Source organism: Myxine glutinosa, chromosome 6 (assembly GCF_964187855.1).
Source record: "Myxine glutinosa chromosome 6, kmMyxGlut1.1, whole genome shotgun sequence".
NCBI lineage: Eukaryota > Metazoa > Chordata > Myxini > Myxiniformes > Myxinidae > Myxine > Myxine glutinosa.
Window position 1 is genome coordinate 187,015,764 of NC_136266.1, and position 18,543 is coordinate 187,034,306.

General features: G+C 50.4%; 1 protein-coding gene across 1 annotated transcript in view; it reads left to right on the top strand.

Moving 5' to 3' along the window:
- The window catches only part of LOC137429047 (SPARC-related modular calcium-binding protein 1), a gene marked incomplete in the record, with an annotated part of 356,175 nt that overhangs the window by 278,605 nt on the left and 59,027 nt on the right, over positions 1-18,543 (top strand). The window contains 1 exon segment of the mRNA XM_078781008.1: positions 10,131-10,236. Within this exon segment, the coding sequence (XP_078637134.1) occupies positions 10,131-10,236 (106 nt within the window).

Sequence of the window (18,543 nt, forward strand, 5' to 3'; positions counted from 1 at the left end):
TTCAACGACAAACAGGGAATTACCAGTGAACTGGTACTCAATTAGCCGACCTCGGAAGGATGACAGACTGAGTCAACCCCCCTGGCATTAATTCGGCGAACGACCGAGATTCGAACCCAGGATCCTAGGATCCTAAGCCGGCACCCTAGCCGCTAGCCCAACACCAGGGATCTTGTTCGGGGTAGAAGGGAAAAAACCAAGAGCCAAGCAAAACACGCTTAAGTTAACAAAACACCGACGGGGGTACAACTACAAGGCCACACACGAGGAGCAGAACACGATTAATTAATTACGAGTTACAGGTAATTCAAACCAAAACTAACTATAATCAAACAATAACGCATGGACGATAAAATAACGAGTTGAAATTTGACAATCTATCTGGGGAAATGGGGGAGAAACACGTGGTCGAAGAACGAACGAACGAATAAGAATGAATAAACGAATGAGCACAGAGAAGGTAATGTCTTATTTTTTTTGTTTTTTTGAGTTGAGATTTACATAAGGAAGTAGGCTTTGGGGTGGAAAGACTGGGAAAACAGAGAACGAAAGTTATTGGTTTCACAAACGACGGACCGCTGAGAGAACAACAAAGCCTCAAGGTTGTACAGTGTTCACTGTACAAGGCCTCAAGACACGACACGAATTAACACGATTTTCAATACAGGTATGAAAGATTTGCACCGAAAATCTTCGTCGGGACAATATACGTACATACACCATAAAATAAATACAGTTATAACGAAAATACAAATGGGAACAATTACTTAACTTCGATTTCGATGGAGAGCGTGTGGAGCTGCGAAAAAACGAACCCTCGCCAGCAAGACCGGAAACGGAAGTCCTAATTAGTCTCTTAATTAGGGTGGAGGAATGTTTTCTAATTAGTCTCTTAATTAGGGTGGAGGAATGTTATCCAATTAGTGTCTTAATTTGGGTGGAGGAATGTTATCCAATTAGTCTCTTAATTAGGGTTGAGGAATGTTTTCTAATTAGTCTCTTAATTAGGGTGGAGAAATGTTATCCAATTAGTCTCTTAATTAGGGTGGAGGAATGTTATCTAATTAGTCTCTTAATTATGGTTGAGGAATGTTTTCTAATTAGTCTCTTAATTAGGGTGGAGGAATGTTATCCAATTAGTCTCTTAATTAGGGTGGAGGAATGTCATCTAATTAGTCTCTTAATTAGGGTGGAGGAATGTTATCTAATTAGTCTCTTAATTAGGGTGGAGGAATGTTATCTAATTAGTCTCTTAATTAGGGTGGAGGTATGTTATCTAATTAGTCTCTTAATTAGGGTGGAGGAATGTTATCTAATTAGTCTTAATTAGGGTGGAGGTATGTTATCTAATTAGTCTCTTAATTAGGGTGGAGGTATGTTATCTAATTAGGCTCTTAATTAGGGTGGAGGTATGTTATCTAATTAGTCTCTTAATTAGGGTGGAGGTATGTTATCTAATTAGTCTCTTAATTAGGGTGGAGGAATGTTATCTCATTAGTCTCTTAATTATGGTGGAGGAATGTTATCTAATTAGTCTCTTAATTAGGGTGGAGGTATGTTATCTAATTAGTCTCTTAATTAGGGTTGAGGAATGTTATCTAATTAGTCTCTTAATTAGGGTTGAGGAATGTTATCTAATTAGTCTCTTAATTAGGGTGGAGGAATGTTATCTAATTAGTCTCTTAATTAGGGTGGAGGTATGTTATCTAATTAGTCTCTTAATTAGGGTGGAGGTATGTTATCTAATTAGTCTCTTAATTAGGGTGGAGGTATGTTATCTAATTAGTCTCTTAATTAGGGTGGAGGTATGTTATCTAATTAGTCTCTTAATTAGGGTGGAGGTATGTTATCTAATTAGTCTCTTAATTAGGGTGGAGGTATGTTATCTAATTAGTCTCTTAATTAGGGTGGAGGTATGTTGTCTAATTAGTCTCTTAATTAGGGTGGAGGTATGTTATCTAATTAGTCTCTTAATTAGGGTGGAGGTATGTTATCTAACTAGTCTCTTAATTAGGGTGGAGGAATGTTATCTAATTAGTCTCTTAATTAGGGTGGAGGAATGTTATCTAATTAGTCTCTTAATTCGGGTGGAGGTATGTTATCTAATTAGTCTCTTAATTAGGGTTGATGAATGTAATCTAATTAGTCTCTTAATTAGGGTGGAGGAATGTTTTCTAATTAGTCTCTTAATTAGGGCGGAGGAATGTTATCTAATTAGTCTCTTAATTAGGGTGGAGGAATGTTATCTAATTAGTCTCTTAATTAGGGTGGAGGAATGTTATCTAATTAGTCTCTTAATTAGGGAGGAGGAATGTTATCTAATTAGTCTCTTAATTAGGGTGGAGGTATGTTATCTAATTAGTCTCTTAATTAGGGTGGAGGAATGTTTTCTAATTCGTCTCTTAATTAGGGTGGAGGTATGTTTTCTAATTAGTCTCTTAATTAGGGTGGAGGAATGTTTTCTAATTAGTCTCTTAATTAGGGTGGAGGAATGTTTTCTAATTAGTCTCTTAATTAGGGTGGAGGAATGTTATCTAATTAGTCTCTTAATTAGGGTGGAGGTATGTTATCTAATTAGTCTCTTAATTAGGGTGGAGGAATGTTATCTAATTAGTCTCTTAATTAGGGAGGAGGAATGTTATCTAATTAGTCTCTTAATTAGGGTGGAGGTATGTTTTCTAATTAGTCTCTTAATTAGGGTGGAGGAATGTTTTCTAATTAGTCTCTTAATTAGGGTGGAGGAATGTTTTATAATTAGTCTCTTAATTAGGGTGGAGGAATGTTATCTAATTAGTCTCTTAATTAGGGTGGAGGTATGTTATCTAATTAGTCTCTTAATTAGGGTGGAGGAATGTTATCTAATTAGTCTCTTAATTAAGGTGGAGGAATGTTTTCTAATTAGTCTTGATTAGGGTGGAGGTATGTCATCGAATTAGTCTCTTAATTAGGGTGGAGGAATGTCTTCTAATTAGTCTCTTCATTCGGGTGGAGGTATGTCTTCTAATTAGTCTCTTCATTAGGGTGGAGGAATGTTATCTAATTAGTCTCTTAATTAGGGTGGAGGAATGTTTTCTAATTAGTCTCTTCATTAGGGTGGAGGAATGTTATCTAATTAGTCTCTTAATTAGGGTGGAGGAATGTTTTCTAATTAGTCTCTTAATTAGGGTGGAGGTATGTTATCTAATTAGTCTCTTAATTAGGGTGGAGGTATGTTATCTAATTAGTCTCTTCATTAGGGTGGAGGTATGTTATGTAATTAGTCTCTTAATTAGGGTGGAGGAATGTTTTCTAATTAGTCTCTTAATTAGGGTGGAGGTATGTTATCTAATTAGTCTCTTAATTAGGGTGGAGGTATGTTATCTAATTAGTCTGTTAATTAGGGTGGAGGTATGTTATCTAATTAGTCTCTTAATTAGGGTGGAGGTATGTTATCTAATTAGTCTCTTAATTAGGGTGGAGGTATGTTATCTAATTAGTCTCTTAATTAGGGTGGAGGTATGTTATCTAATTAGTCCCTTAATTAGGGTGGAGGAATGTTATCTAATTAGTCTCTTAATTAGGGTGGAGGTATGTTATCTAATTAGTCTCTTCATTAGGGTGGAGGTATGTTATCTAATTAGTCTCTTAATTAGGGTGGAGGAATGTTATCTAATTAGTCTCTTAATTAGGGTGGAGGAATGTTATCTAATTAGTCTCTTAATTAGGGTGGAGGTATGTTATCTAATTAGTCTCTTAATTAGGGTGGAGGTATGTTATCTAATTAGTCTCTTAATTAGGGTGGAGGTATGTTATCTAATTAGTCTCTTAATTAGGGTGGAGGTATGTTATCTAATTAGTCTCTTAATTAGGGTGGAGGAATGTTATCTAATTAGTCTCTTAATTAGGGTTGAGGAATGTCATCTAATTAGTCTCTTAATTAGGGCAGAGGAACAGTATGTTGTGTAAACCTTTGGGAGAGATTTCCTTGTTCCTTGTTTTATTATCCTTCATATTGTAGCGGTTACCGCTGGATGTACATAATCGCCTTGCACCGGCCAGAACACGGCCAGACGCGCCTCTCCCGGGCATGCCCGGACTCACTGTTCCCGGGCACGCCCGAACCTCCCGGGCACGCCCGGTCTCGTCTTTCCCGGGCATGCCCGCTCTCGCCTTTCCAGGGCTCGCCCAGAGCGTCCGGGCATGCCCGCTATCGCCTTTCAAGTGTTCGCCCAAAGCGTCCGGGCATGCCCGCTATCGCCTTTTCAGGGCTCACCCAGAGCGTCCGGGCATGCCCGCTATCGCCTTTCCAGTGCTCGCCCAGAGCGCCCGGGCATGCCCAGCCTCGACTTGCCAGGCCGCAGCCAAACACGCCCGGGCAGGTCCAGACTCGCCTTTCCAAGGCTCGCCCTTGATACCCGGGCATGCCCGGTATAGCTTTTGCCGGGCAAACTTCCCGACATAAATGTGTATATATATTGTTGCCCGAAAAACGGGCTTGTCAGAATACCTGAGCTGTTTTGTTTCAATAAAGCAACTCGGACGAATTCCGTCTTTGGTCGCGTCAATTCTTTCGACTCGCGTTGGAGCGCAGTTCCTTCATTGGTGACCTACCGACATGGATACGGCAGTGACGCTTAAACTGCCTACCTTCTGGGAGGCTCACGCGGCTGTTTGGTTCGCCCAGGCGGACTCCCAGTTCGCCCTGCGAGGCATCACCGCGGACGACACCCGCTTCCACCATGTTGTGGCGGCGCTCGGTTCCGCCACCGCAGCCCGCGCCTTGAGCCTCCTCCAGCACCCGCCGGCTGCTGACAAATACGACGCGCTGAAGACGCTCCTCCTCGGCGCTTTCGCCCTCTCACCGGCAGCACGTGCACGGCGCCTGCTTGACCTGCCCGAGCTCGGCGACACGCGCCCGTCCGAGCGCATGGACTATATGCTCTCGTTGCTCGGCGAGCACTCTCCGGCATTCCTGTTCCGGGAGCTGTTCCTCCGTCAGCTACCTAACCCGGTACGCCTCGCCCTGGCTGGCACGTTGATCACGGATTCCCGCGCCCTCGCCAGGGAAGCCGATAAGATCTCCTCGGCGGGCCAGCACATCGGCGCGGTTACCTGGAGCCCGCCGCCGTCCGAGGCGACGCCCACGACGCCCGAGCGCCCTGCGCGGTTGGAGGCCGAACTGCCGGTGCAACTGGCGGCCGCCACGCCGCACCGCCCGCTCCCGACACGACGGCCGGGGCCTCCACCTGACCGGGCGTGGTGTTATTACCACGCCAGGTTCGGCCACAAGGCTCGGACGTGCCGGCCCCCGTGCACTTTCGGCAGGTCGGGAAATGGCCGGGCCGGCGTTCATTCCCAGCCATGAGCGCCGGCCACTCGGGCAACTTGCTGTTTATTCGGGACAAAGCGTCTGGACGGCGTTTCCTGTGCGACACCGGCGCCCAACTCAGCGTCATACCTGCCTCCGAGCAGGACAGGCTGGACGCAGTTTGCGGCCCCTCTTTGGTCGCTGCTAATGGCTCGGCCATACGCACTTTCGGCCCACGCGTCGTCACCCTCTGCTTCGGCAGCCAGCGCTTTCAATGGACTTTTGTTACCGCCAGCGTCCCCGTGGCTTTGCTGGGCGCCGACTTCCTCTGCGCGCACGGGCTGCTGGTCGACGTCAAACGACGTCGCCTTGTCCACGCCGAGACCTTCAGCTCCCTGGCGTGCACAATGAGCAGCTCCACGCCGACCGAACTGGCGTGCGCCCTCCCGGCAACGAACGAGTTCGCTCGCCTGCTCGTGGAATTCCCGGCCCTCACGCGGCCGACGTTTTCGGCCGTCGCGGTGCGGCATGGGATCGAGCACCACATACCCACTACGGGCCCGCCGGTCTACGCCAGGGCCCGCCGCCTCGACCCAGCCAAGCTCGCCGTGGCAAAGGCCGAATTCGACGCGTTGGAGCACCTCGGCATCGTGCGGTGCTCCGATAGCGCGTGGGCCTCGCCACTGCACATCGTGCCAAAGCCGGGGGGTGGATGGCGCCCGTGTGGCTACTACCGCCGTCTCAATGACGCTACCACCCCCGACAGGTACCCGATCCCGCATATTCAGGACTTTTCTGCCCGTTTGGCGGGACGGGTCATCTTTTCGAAAATTGACCTGATACGGGGCTACCACCAGGTACCTGTCCGGGCGGCCGACGTCCCGAAGACGGCCGTCATCACGCCGTTCGGCCTGTTCGAATTTTTGCGGATGCCGTTTGGCCTCAAGAACGCGGCCCAGGCGTTCCAGCGCTTGACGGATGGCGTGCTGCGCGACCTGCCGTTTCTTTTCGTCTATTTGGACGACATCCTCGTCGCCAGCACGTCCCGCGCCGAGCACCTCCTCCACCTCCGAACACTGTTCGGTCGCCTCAGCGAGCACGGCTTAATTGTCAACCCGGTCAAATGCCACTTCGGCGCGACGACCGTTGACTTTTTGGGCCACCGCATCACCAAGACCGGGGCCGTGCCGCTGCCGACCAAGGTCGAGGCCATCACCACGTTCCCGCGTCCCCGTTCCATCAAGGCCCTCCAAGAGTTCCTCGGCATGGTGAATTTTTATCACCGATTCGTGCCCCGCGCTGCTCAGCTCATGCGGCCCCTTTACGAGGCCCTCCGGGGCAAGCCGGCCAAGCATGACATTGTTTGGTCCGCGGCCATGGACGCGGCTTTCGCCAGTGCCAAACGGGCCCTCGCCGACGCAACGCTGCTGGCTCACCCGGTGCTCAACGCGCCCATCGCCCTCACTACGGACGCCTCCAACTACACGGTGGGCGCCGTCCATGAGCAATGGGTGGACGGGGTTTGGCAGCCACTCGCTTTTTTCAGCCGGCAACTCCGGCCGAACGAGTTAAACTACAGCACGTTCGACCGCGAGCTGCTCGGGCTATTCCTGGCCGTTCGCCATTTCCGACACCTCCTGGAGGGCCGCCCGTTCACGGCTTTCGTCGACCACAAGCCGTTGGTCTACGCAATGGCTCAGGTCACGGAGCCGTGGTCGGCCCGCCAGCAGCGCCACCTCTCCGCCGTGTCGGAGTTCACCACGGACATCCAGCACGTCGCCGGCAAAGACAACGCCGTGGCCGACTGCCTTTCGCGGGCCAGCGCGAACGCGGTCCACCTCGGCGTGGACTTCACGCTCATGGCGGCCGACCAGACCACCGACGCCTCGGTGCAGGCACTCCGCGTGGCGGACACGGGCCTCCGCCTGGTCGACATCCCCTTCGCGGGCACCGTCCTGCTCTGCGACGTCTCCCAGGGCCAGCCTCGCCCCATCGTGCCCGTTTCCTGGCAGCGCCGCATCTTCGCCTCCATCCACGACCTTTCTCACCCGGGCCGGAAAGCTTCTCAGAAGCTGGTGTCAGCGCGTTTCGTCTGGCACGGCCTTCGACGAAACATCCGCGACTGGGCCAACGCCTGCACGGCCTGCCAGCGAGCCAAGGTCCACCGCCACACCCAGGCCCCGCTGGCACCTTTCGCCGTGCCTGAACGGCGTTTCGACCACGTCCACATGGACCTGGTGGGTCCCCTGCCCCCCTCGCGGGGGTTCACCCACCTGCTCACCATGGTGGACAGGACCACCAGGTGGCCGGAGGCCGTGCCCCTCACCTCCACCACCACCGCCGACGTGGCGCAGGCGTTCATCGCCACCTGGGTCGCGCGCTTCGGCGCACCAGCGGACATCTCGTCCGACCGCGGCCCACAGTTCACGTCTGAGCTTTGGGGCGCGGTCGCCCGTTCGTTGGGGGTCACGCTGCACCGCACCACGGCCTACCACCCCCAAGCCAATGGGTTGTGCGAGCGGTTTCACCGCTCCATGAAGGCCGCACTCATGGCCGGCCTTCAGGACGACGGTTGGGCCGACCGGCTGCCGTGGGTCCTTTTGGGCCTTCGCACGGCCCCCAAGGAAGACCTCCAGGCGTCCGCCGCCGAGCTCGTCTACGGCCAGCCACTCCGCGTCCCGGGCGAATTCGTGCCTGACGCTACCAGTCCCTGGTCCGCCGCTCGCCAGCGCTCGGACCTCCAGGAGGCCGCCCGACGATTTGCCCCCGTGCCGACGTCCCGCCACGGTGGCCCCCAGTCCTACGTCCCCCCTGCGCTTCGCACAGCGGAGTACGTCTTTGTGCGTCATGACGCGCACCGGGGGCCACTCCGGCCGCCGTACGACGGGCCCTTCCGGGTCCTGCGACGGGGCGACAAGTCTTTCATCGTCGACTTCGGCGGCCGGCCGGACCGGATTTCTGTGGACCGCCTCAAACCGGCGCACATGGACGTCGACCGACCACCACGGTTGGCCCTTCCTCCGCGGCGAGGCCGCCCCCCGTCCACAGTTCCCCCCGCTCGACCACCCACCACCACGTCAGACCCCTCCCCACGACCCTCCAGGGGTCGCTTCGGCCGGGTCATCCGGACCCCCCTTAAATTGACCCTGCCGGTGCAGGTCGATTCTGGAGGGGCGTGTGTAGCGGTTACCGCTGGATGTACATAATCGCCTTGCACCGGCCAGAACACGGCCAGACGCGCCTCTCCCGGGCATGCCCGGACTCACTGTTCCCGGGCACGCCCGAACCTCCCGGGCACGCCCGGTCTCGTCTTTCCCGGGCATGCCCGCTCTCGCCTTTCCAGGGCTCGCCCAGAGCGTCCGGGCATGCCCGCTATCGCCTTTCCAGGGCTCGCCCAGAGCGTCCGGGCATGCCCGCTATCGCCTTTCCAGGGCTCGCCCAGAGCGTCCGGGCATGCCCAGCCTCGACTTGCCAGGCCGCAGCCAAACACGCCCGGGCAGGTCCAGACTCGCCTTTCCAAGGCTCGCCCTTGATACCCGGGCATGCCCGGTATAGCTTTTGCCGGGCAAACTTCCCGACATAAATGTGTATATATATTGCTGCCCGATAAACGGGCTTGTCAGAATACCTGAGCTGTTTTGTTTCAATAAAGCAACTCGGACGAATTCCGTCTTTGGTCGCGTCAATTCTTTCGACTCGCGTTGGAGCGCAGTTCCTTCAATATCGATGTCAAAACATTATTGACAAATAAGGTCCCTGATATACTTTTTCTTTATAGTCAGGTTCACAATGTCAATAAATTATATTTCGTTGAAAATCATGGTAGATTAGCAAACCTATACATTTTTGGAAAGGTTATAGCATAAGGAAACTAAAAATCAATGTTTACATTTGGAGAGATACCTGTATGGCGGCCATTTTGGATTTTCAAAATGGCCACTGTAAAATACATATTTTGTTCTATTTCTGCCTCTAATTACCCTAAAAACTTTAAAAATATACTAAACCTATATTTTCAGGGACAAGGAATCCAATGAAAGTATCAAATTAGTGCTATGGGGAATGGTAAGCCACGAATCAAAGGTTTTGAATTGCAAAATACTGTCTTTATATTCGCGATAAGTTGCATAATCAAATACATGTTATCATTTTGTACAGGCAGTTAATAACATCAAAATGTGTCACAATAACTCATATCACCAAACATACACAGGCAGTCAGCAAAATCATATATACACATGCAGTCAGTATAACTTCACATCTACACAGGCAGTCAATGACAAAATATACACAGGCAGTCAATGGCATCAAACATACACGATTACAGAATATGCCATTTAGAGTTCGTCATCACCGTCCTGTGTGTCGTATCCGACAATATAGTCCGCATCGTTTTCACAGTCCGTTCCACACAAGCAAAGGTCGGTCAAATTGATTGGCAAATCGAATTGGTCGAATGGTCGATCGAATCGAATTCGATGAATCGAATCGAATCGAATCGATCGAATTGGTCGAATTGGTCGAATGGTCGATCGAAGCGATTGGTCGAATGGTCGAATGGAATTGGTCGATTGGTCGAATTGGTCGAATTGGTCGAATCGAATTGGTCGGAATTGGCAAATGTAAACATTGATTTTCAGATTTTCCATGTAATAACGTTTCCAAAAATGTATAGGTTTGCTAATCTACCATGATTTTGAACGAAAAAACATAGTGAACCTGACTATTATATTGGTGATGCAAAAGTCATGGATAATACTTTTACAAGTTCAAGCATTTTTCGGTTTGGCACAAAGAGGAGAAAATGCCTCATTGTTTTGTATCATTGTGGTTTTTGTAACAGGTTGTCCCGGGATAAAGAAGAATCAGTTCATCACTTCCGTTTTAGACGCTCTCATCACAGACATGGTGAAATCGATCAAAGTGGCAGGAGCATCCTCTCGTGGAAGGCAAGGCTTGAAATCCCAAAATATACTTAGAATCCTCTATTTTACAATATTTTAAGTTTTATATTAAGGATTTGGAAGGTACTTTAAACTGTGTATCAACATTAAATATCTAATGATACCTTTTCAAAACAGTAATCCTTTGCACTTGTACCCTGGTGAAATTTGAAAAGCCATTGTGTGTGTTGAGTATAAAGTTGATATACCTCCTCTCATAAGGAAATCTTTTCCTAATTAATCATTCCAGGGACCACGTGACTCCCAGAAAATGTTGACCTAAATTATGCCATGAGCTGATAGCTCGACATGTGGCCAGAAATGGACTTCGTCGGAACCTTCTGGGACACGAGTAGAATTGGGCGATTTCTAATATTTCAGACCTGCTGAATTCAACGGTGCAGTTCCGCATGTGATATTCCATCGCGAAAGGGGTCAAAAGGGCCAATTTCCAATCAGGTTGATGTTGCCGTTGCACCGAGTGATCATTGCTTGATGCTCAGCATTAAAAAAGATAGAGCATGGACAAACAACCATAAGTTGGAAATACTAGTGCAGGCTTTGATAGGCCCAATGGCCTCCTTCTGCGTTGAAATTCCTTGAAAGATAATATGTGTTATTAACTAGTGAGGTACTCGTGCTATGCACGGGTGGGAGGCCAGAAGCAAACAGACAATGCAGAAACGGCCAATGCGAAAGCATGAAACCAATAAATTCCACATTCCTGCAGCACCTTCAGTCGCACGTCAGACATGGACAGCAAGTTCGTGAAGGGCTTCTATGAAAAACGTACCCGTTGGCAAACAAACAGGTATGTGTGTTCCCTACCCAGTCAATGGCGAATCTGCATATGGTGATCTGCGAATTTCACGTTTAGAACGTAAAACCGTCACGGCATTTCGTCATTCACTTGAACTCGATATCTCTTTTTTCAATCCAAACAGCACAACTCCAATCACAAATGAAATAACATTAATATAAAAAATTAGCTTTTAACAACATTCGTGACATAAACAAATATTTAAATCCTGATGTGAAGTTCCGTACGGTTGGGTGAATACAATTACGAATTCAAAATCGTAATTTTATTCACTCAATTCCAATCATCAAATGATACTTTAACAAAATGATTCACACGATTAACGTTTAACGATTTAACATGACGATTAAATGACGGTTGTATTGGGATATGATCAAACCCGTGCATTGCCATCATCTGTGCACTTCAGCATTCGCGGCAGGTTCATAATTGTCATCAAAATCTAAACAGTATTTGTAGAATTTCAACAAAAGCCACATCACTGTTCATATCGGTAAATATTATTCCATCGTGTTTGGAAAATTGGAAAACTTGCAAAACTGGAAAAACAATATAGCCTATTTTACTCCCAGGGTAAACGTCTGGGAAGTGACGGTGTTACAGGTGCTTGATCTCTCTGAACCTACGCCTCTTGTCACCTCCGGCTGCGTCCGTCCCATGCGTTGGTCATGCCTCGTTCCAGGGCTGAGTGAGCTAATGGCATCACGGGATGGTTCATGATGTGTCCAGGGTGCTCATTCTTCTCCTCATAATCTTATCTCTCGACATCACCGAGGTTCCAAGACGCTCCTTCGCAGGCAAAACCTCCCAATACTCCGCCAGATGCCTGCACCAAGTGTCTGAACCCGCGGTTCCTCTCAGACTAAATAATAAAATAAAAACCACACTCAGTGATCGAGGAGCCTCTTCAACACAAACTGATCGTACCAAAACTAAACCAAAAATAAATAGTCTGTTGGGAGCCGTTGGTGAGGTATGTGGATGGACAAAAGGACCACCGAGGCACTCGGAAACATGGTGGTGGGATGATGAAGTTGGAAAGAGGATTGACAAGAAGAGGAAGAAGTTCAAGGCGTGGCAGAAGGCGAAGGGTACGGGAGCAGAAACAGCAGAGCATGAAAGTTATAAGGCAGCCAAGAAGGCTGCAAAGAAAGAGGTAGCAAAGGCGCAGGAGGCATGTAGGAAAATGTTCGGAGAACGCTTGGATTCGGAAGAGGGTCAGAGAGCAGTAATCAGGATTGCAAAGCAGATAGCGAAAGAGAGGTGTGATGTGATGGGGGTGAGTTGCTTGAAGGATGAAGTGGGACAAATCGTTGTGGACCCAGATGGAATTAAAGGAAGATGGAAAAGATATATGGAAATACTGTTGAATACAGAGAATGAATGGGATGGCAACATAGAGAGTAACCCAGTTTTAGGACCGGCAGAGAAGATAACTGAGAAGGGAGTTGAGGAAACGATAAAAGCAATGAAGAGTAGAAAAGCGGGAGGGCCGACGGGAGTTGTGGGAGATATGTTGAAGGCAGCACGAAGTTAGGGTGTGAAGAGAATGACAGAGATCTGTAATCTGGTGGTGAAAGAAGGCCGCATTCCAGTGGATTGGGAACTGAGTACCCTCGTCCCTCTATACAAGGGGAAAGGTGACCCTCTAGAGTCTAGAGTGTGGCTCGTACCGAGCGATAAAGTTATTGGAGCATGGAATGAAGGTATTGGAAAGGGTGTTGGAGAGGAGGATAAGGAAGAAAGTGAAGATCGACGAAATGCAGTTTGGATTTATGCCAGGAAGAGGAACGACAGACGCACTTTGTATTGTGAGGCAGTTGCAGGAGAAGTACATGGAGAAGAGGAAGAAGTTGTTTCTTGGGTTTGTTGATCTGGAGAAAGCATTCGATAGGGTTCCACGCAAAGTATTGACATGGGCAATGAGGAAGTTAGGAGTGGAGGAATGGTTGATCAGAGTAGTGATGGCAATGTACAAAAGAGCGCGCACAGCTGTAAGGACGAAGGACGGGAACAGTGGTGAGTTTGAGGTGAAGGTGAGAGTGCATCAGGGGTCGGTACTAAGTCCACTACTATTTGTAGCTGTGATGGAGGTGCTGGCTCGGAACGTAAAGGAGGGTTTACCGTGGGAGTTGTTGTATGCAGATGATCTGGTGTTAATTGCGGAAAGTATGGATGGACTGAAGGAAAAGATGAACAAGTGGAAGGAATGTATGGAGACAAAAGGTCTGAAGGTGAATATCGGAAAGACGGAGGTGATGGCAAGTGGCAAAGCATGTGGTGAGGTGGAAAGAACTGGGAAGTGGCCCTGTGCTGTGTGCAGGAAGGGTGTCGGAGTGAAGTCCATTCAATGTGCAATGTGCGCTGAGTGGGTTCATCAAAAATGTAGTGGTCTGAGAGGGTCATTAACCAGTGTGGCAGCTACATTCAAATGTAAGGTGTGCACAGAGGGAGCTGCAGATGGAGGAAATGTTGAGTAGGATCTTGGCGACGGCGTGAAGGTGGAAGGTGTGAAAACATTTTGCTACCTCGGAGACATGCTGAATGGAGAAGGTGGATCAGACTCGGCAACGGTTGCTCGAGTGAGATGTGCATGGAAGAAGTTTCAGGAACTGAGTGGCGTGCTGATGAGGAGGAGAGTGTCGCTGAAGCTGAAGGGAAAGGTGTATGCTGCATGTGTGAGAAGTGTTATGATTTATGGGAGCGAGACATGGGTAATGAACGTAGAGCAGCAACGAAGGTTGGAAAGGGTGGAAATGCGAATGGTTCGATGGATGTGCGGAGTATCGTTGAGAGAGAGAGGAAGATAAATGATGAATTGCGAAAGATGATGGGAATAGAGCCTGTGATTGATGCTGTGAAGAGGAACAGGTTGAGATGGTTTGGTCATGTGTTGAGGAAGGATGAAAGTGACTGGTTGAGAAGAGTGATGGAAATGAATGTAGAAGGAAGTAGAGGACGGGGAAGACCGAGAAAGACTTGGCTAAAGATGGTGGAAGAAGAAATGCGGGCAAGGGGGTTAACAAGGGGAGATGCAGAAAATAGGGCAAAATGGAGAAGATTGTCATGGGGACCGCAAGGCTAACCTCCGCTCTAGCAGGGAAAGTGGCCTTAAAATGCATGTTTTTGTTGTTGTTGTTGTACTCCCAGGGGTCCCAGGAATACCCACCCAAAATATCGTTGCGATTGGTTGAGCCGTTTTTGCGGACCTTCAAACGGACAGACGGAATTTTGGTGAATTATAGTGAGATAATCTGATTGGACACCGAAACGTGCATATCATTATGGGCACAACATGGAGTGTGAGGCACCACATACATAAAAAACCTCATTGGAAGAGATGGTGGGGTCATCCAGTAGCATGATTACTTTGTAATGCCACCATTAAGAAATATGATGTTATTCGACTATGGGGATGTGACGCCATCTTCCAATGTTCACCTACAGACCTTTGCATGATAACAGTCGCCAGTTTAATTAAGCCAATACATTTCCTGGTACGTTCTCACAAACGCATCCTTTCTTTTTCTTCCCTGCTATTTGCCTAACCCTCAGCTTAGCATGATGATCCTCAGTATGATGTGCAAACAGTTATTCAAGACGTCTATAAATGGATGCTTATATAGCCTGTTGTTGCAAAAAGTACTGGATGTGGTACTGACACCTGTATGACAGTTCCAGATACTATTTCCCTATGATATGGAATGCAAATTCTCAACAAATGGATACAATTAGTGGCTCACTACAACTACTATTAATATTGCCACAATTATCCCCATCATATTGTGGGGTCATTCACAGTCCATAAAGTTTATGTATATATAATATATATATATATAATAATAATAAAGGAGTCTTATATAGCCCCATCAAGCAGAGTAAACTACCCTCATGGCGCTTTACATTATCATGCGAACGCACACACACCGCACACACACCACACACAAACATACACACACACAGACACACCTTCACTCTTGCCCTATTCCTCTCCCTCCCCATTCAAAACCCACAGATGTGTACTCCCCCTCCTCCTCTCCTCCCTCCCCCGCACACGTACACAGACATACTCTCGATCTCTGTCCCACCTCAAACCAAAGGGAAAACAGGACTTAGACTTTGAAAGACTTGTGAAACAGATCGGTTTTGAGGGAGCTTTTAAAGGCAGGAAGAGAGTCAACATGTCGAACAGAGGAAGGCAAGTCATTCCAGAGCAGAGGTGCAGCAAAGGAAAGGATTTCTCGCCAAATGACTTGGTGCTGGTGCGCGGCGGCTCTAAGGTCATAGAGTCGTCGCTTGAACGAAGCCGTCGCCGAGGTTCATAGAGAGTGAGCAAATCGGAGAGATAGTGAGGTCCCGCTCCACACAATGATTTATAACATAGTGTGCAAATTTTGTATTGCACACGAGCAGAGACAGGCAGCCGGTGTAAAGATTCAAGAAGCGGAGTAACATGGTCAGACCTCTTCGCCTTACAGACAAGACGAGCGGCAGAGTTTTGAACCTTTTGTAACTTATCCAAGAGAAACTGAGGGCAGCCAGCATACAAAGAATTACAATAGTCTAGCCTTGAGAGGACAAGGGCACAGACCAGAGTTAGAGCAGCTTGAGGAGTAAGAAAGTGGCGAATGGATGCGATCTTTCGCAGCTGAAAGTATGCTGATTTGCAAGTTTGAAGTACTTGCTTGGAAAATGTCATGTTACAGTCGAAAACCACACCAAGGTTCTTGGCCGACGAAACAAAGTTTACATCGGTTTCACCAACATGAATAGTGGTAGGAAGTGAACATTGTAGAGGACATCTGTGCGATCTTACAATCATAGACTCTGTTTTAGCATCGTTCAGCTGAAGTTTGTTTTGGGTCATCCACGCCTTCACGTCGGCAATACAGCCTTCTAACACTTCAACAGTGGGCACGATTTGTTGAATCGTGCTTCCTTTGTACAGCTGATTGTCGTCCGCAAAGGCGTGGTGATCAACTCAATGTCTGGCAACAAGATCAAATAGAGGCTGAGTGTACAAAAGAAAGAGGATAGGTCCCAGGACTGAGCCCTGGGGAACGCCAAAGGAAAGCGGAGAAGGGGCTGATTTCTGGCCTTTGACAACAACTGTTTGCACTCTATCAGTAAGATAGGACATCAGCCAAGAAAGGGGAGTACCAGTTATACCAAATGTGATTTCAAGACGACGAATTAAGACACTATGGTCAATCGTGTCAAAGGCGGCAGACAAGTCCAAAAGAGCAAGAACGGAAACCTTACCACAGTCAAGAGAGGTCAGAAGATCATTGGTTATTCTTAGGAGAGCGGTCTCGGTGCTATGGCCTGGTCTATATGCTGACTGGCGAGAATTGAAAATATTATTTGAAACTAGATGGTCACTCATCTGTGATAGCACAATTCTTTCTGTGATCTTTGACAGGAAAGACAGGTTGGAGATAGGACAGGAATTTTTCATGTCGTTAAGGTCCAGCAACCCTCTTATGGTGAAATTGCCAAAATCAAGGCTCTCTGTTCACCTTCACTCCTTCATTCCTCTTTTCTCCCGCCTCTGGAACAAACTCCCTCACTCTCTTCAATCCGCGTAGCGCGGTGCTACGCGCGCTACTTGTATAACAAGGAGGAAGCGGACAACGCGGTAAGTTCATTGGGTCTTTATTATAAGAGCTCACTGTAGCACTGGAGCGCTCCGGGCTGCGCGCCCGGTGTATATCCCGCGGCCACGCCTACCCCTCGGGCGTGGCCGCCGCCCACTTGGTGCACGGAATGATGCCCTCGCGCCAGTGAGCTTTCGTGTCTGCCACACGCGCCCCCCCAGAATTCCCGCGCACCTGGAGGGCCAGTTTGCGGGGCAAACGGATGACCCGGCCGAAGCGCCCTCTGGCGACTGGCGGCGTCCGGGGTGCAGGGATGCCAGCTGGGGCGATCCACCGAGACGCAGTCGGGAGTACCGCCGATGTCCAAGGTGAAATGTTTCACCCCGGTCTCCAGCACGTGGAAAGGCCCGTCGTACGGGGGCCGCAGCGGTGTCCGGTGGGCGTCGTGCAGGATGAAGATGTACTCCGCGGTGCGAAGCTCCGGGGCGACGTGCGTAGGCGGGTGCCCGTGGTGCGCCGTCGGCACCGGGGCGAACCTCCGGGCTGTCTCCTGCAGCGCGGAGCGCTCCTGCGCCGCGGACCATGGTGCCGTGGGGTCGGGGAGGAACTCGCCCGGCACCCGCAGCGGTTGTCCGAAGACCAACTCTGCCGCGGATGTGCGCAGGTCGTCCTTGGGCGCCGTCCGGAGGCCCAGCAGGATCCAGGGGAGCCTGTCGACCCAGCCGCCGTCACGGAGGGTGGCACGGAGCGCGGCCTTCAACGAGCGGTTGAACCGCTCGCACAGGCCGTTGGCCTGGGGGTGGTAGGCCGTGGTTCGGTGCAGCTGGACCCCGAGCCCCCGCGCGACCGCCCCCCAGAGCTCCGAGGTGAACTGGCGACCGCGGTCGGACGAGATGTCCGAGGGGGCGCCGAACCGGGCGACCCAGGTGGCGATGAACGCCTGCGCGACGTCCGCCGCCGTCGCCAAAGGCACGGCCTCCGGCCACCGGGTGGTGCGGTCCACCATTGTCAGGACATGGGTGAAACCCTGCGAGGGGGGCAGAGGTCCCACCAGGTCCACGTGCACATGGTCGACCCTACGTTCCGGCACCGTAAACGGGGCCAATGGGGCCTGGGTGTGCCGTTGCACCTTCGCGCGCTGGCACGCGAGGCACGTCCTGGTCCAGCCGGGGACGGCCTTCCGGAGGCCATGCCAGACAAACTTGTCGGTAACCAACCTCTGGGAGGCCTTCGTGCCCGGGTGGGACAGGCCGTGGATGGCGTCAAAAACCTGGCGCTGCCAGCCCGCGGGCACGATGGGGCGAGGCCGCCCGAGGGAGACGTCGCACAAGAGGGCCGTGCCCGCACTGTCGAATGGCACCTCGGTGACGCGGAGGCCCGTGATGGCGGTCCGCAAGGCCTGGACGCCGGGGTCGGCGTCCTGGTCCGCCGCCATCCGGGCATAGTCGATGCCAAGGTGGACTGCGTGGGCGACGGACCGGGAAAGGCAATCCGCCACTGGGTTGTCCTTCCCCGCGACTTGCCGGATGTCCATTGTATATTCGGACACGGCCAAGAGGTGACGCTGCTGCCGGGCCGACCACGGCTCGGCGACCTTGCCCATCGCGAAGACCAGTGGCTTGTGGTCGACGAAGGCCGTGAACGCACGGCCCTCGAGCAGATGGCGGAAGTGCCTGACCGCCAGGTGCAGCCCGAGCAACACGCGGTCGAAGGTACTATAACGGCGTTCGGGCGGGCGAAGCTGCCGGCTGAAGAACGCCAGCGGTTGCCAAGCACCACGCACCCATTGCTCGTGCACCGCACCCACCGCGTAGTCCGAGGCGTCGGTGGTGAGGGCGATCGGTGCATCGGGCGCCGGGTGCGTGAGCATGGTGGCGTTAGCCAAGGCGAGCTTCA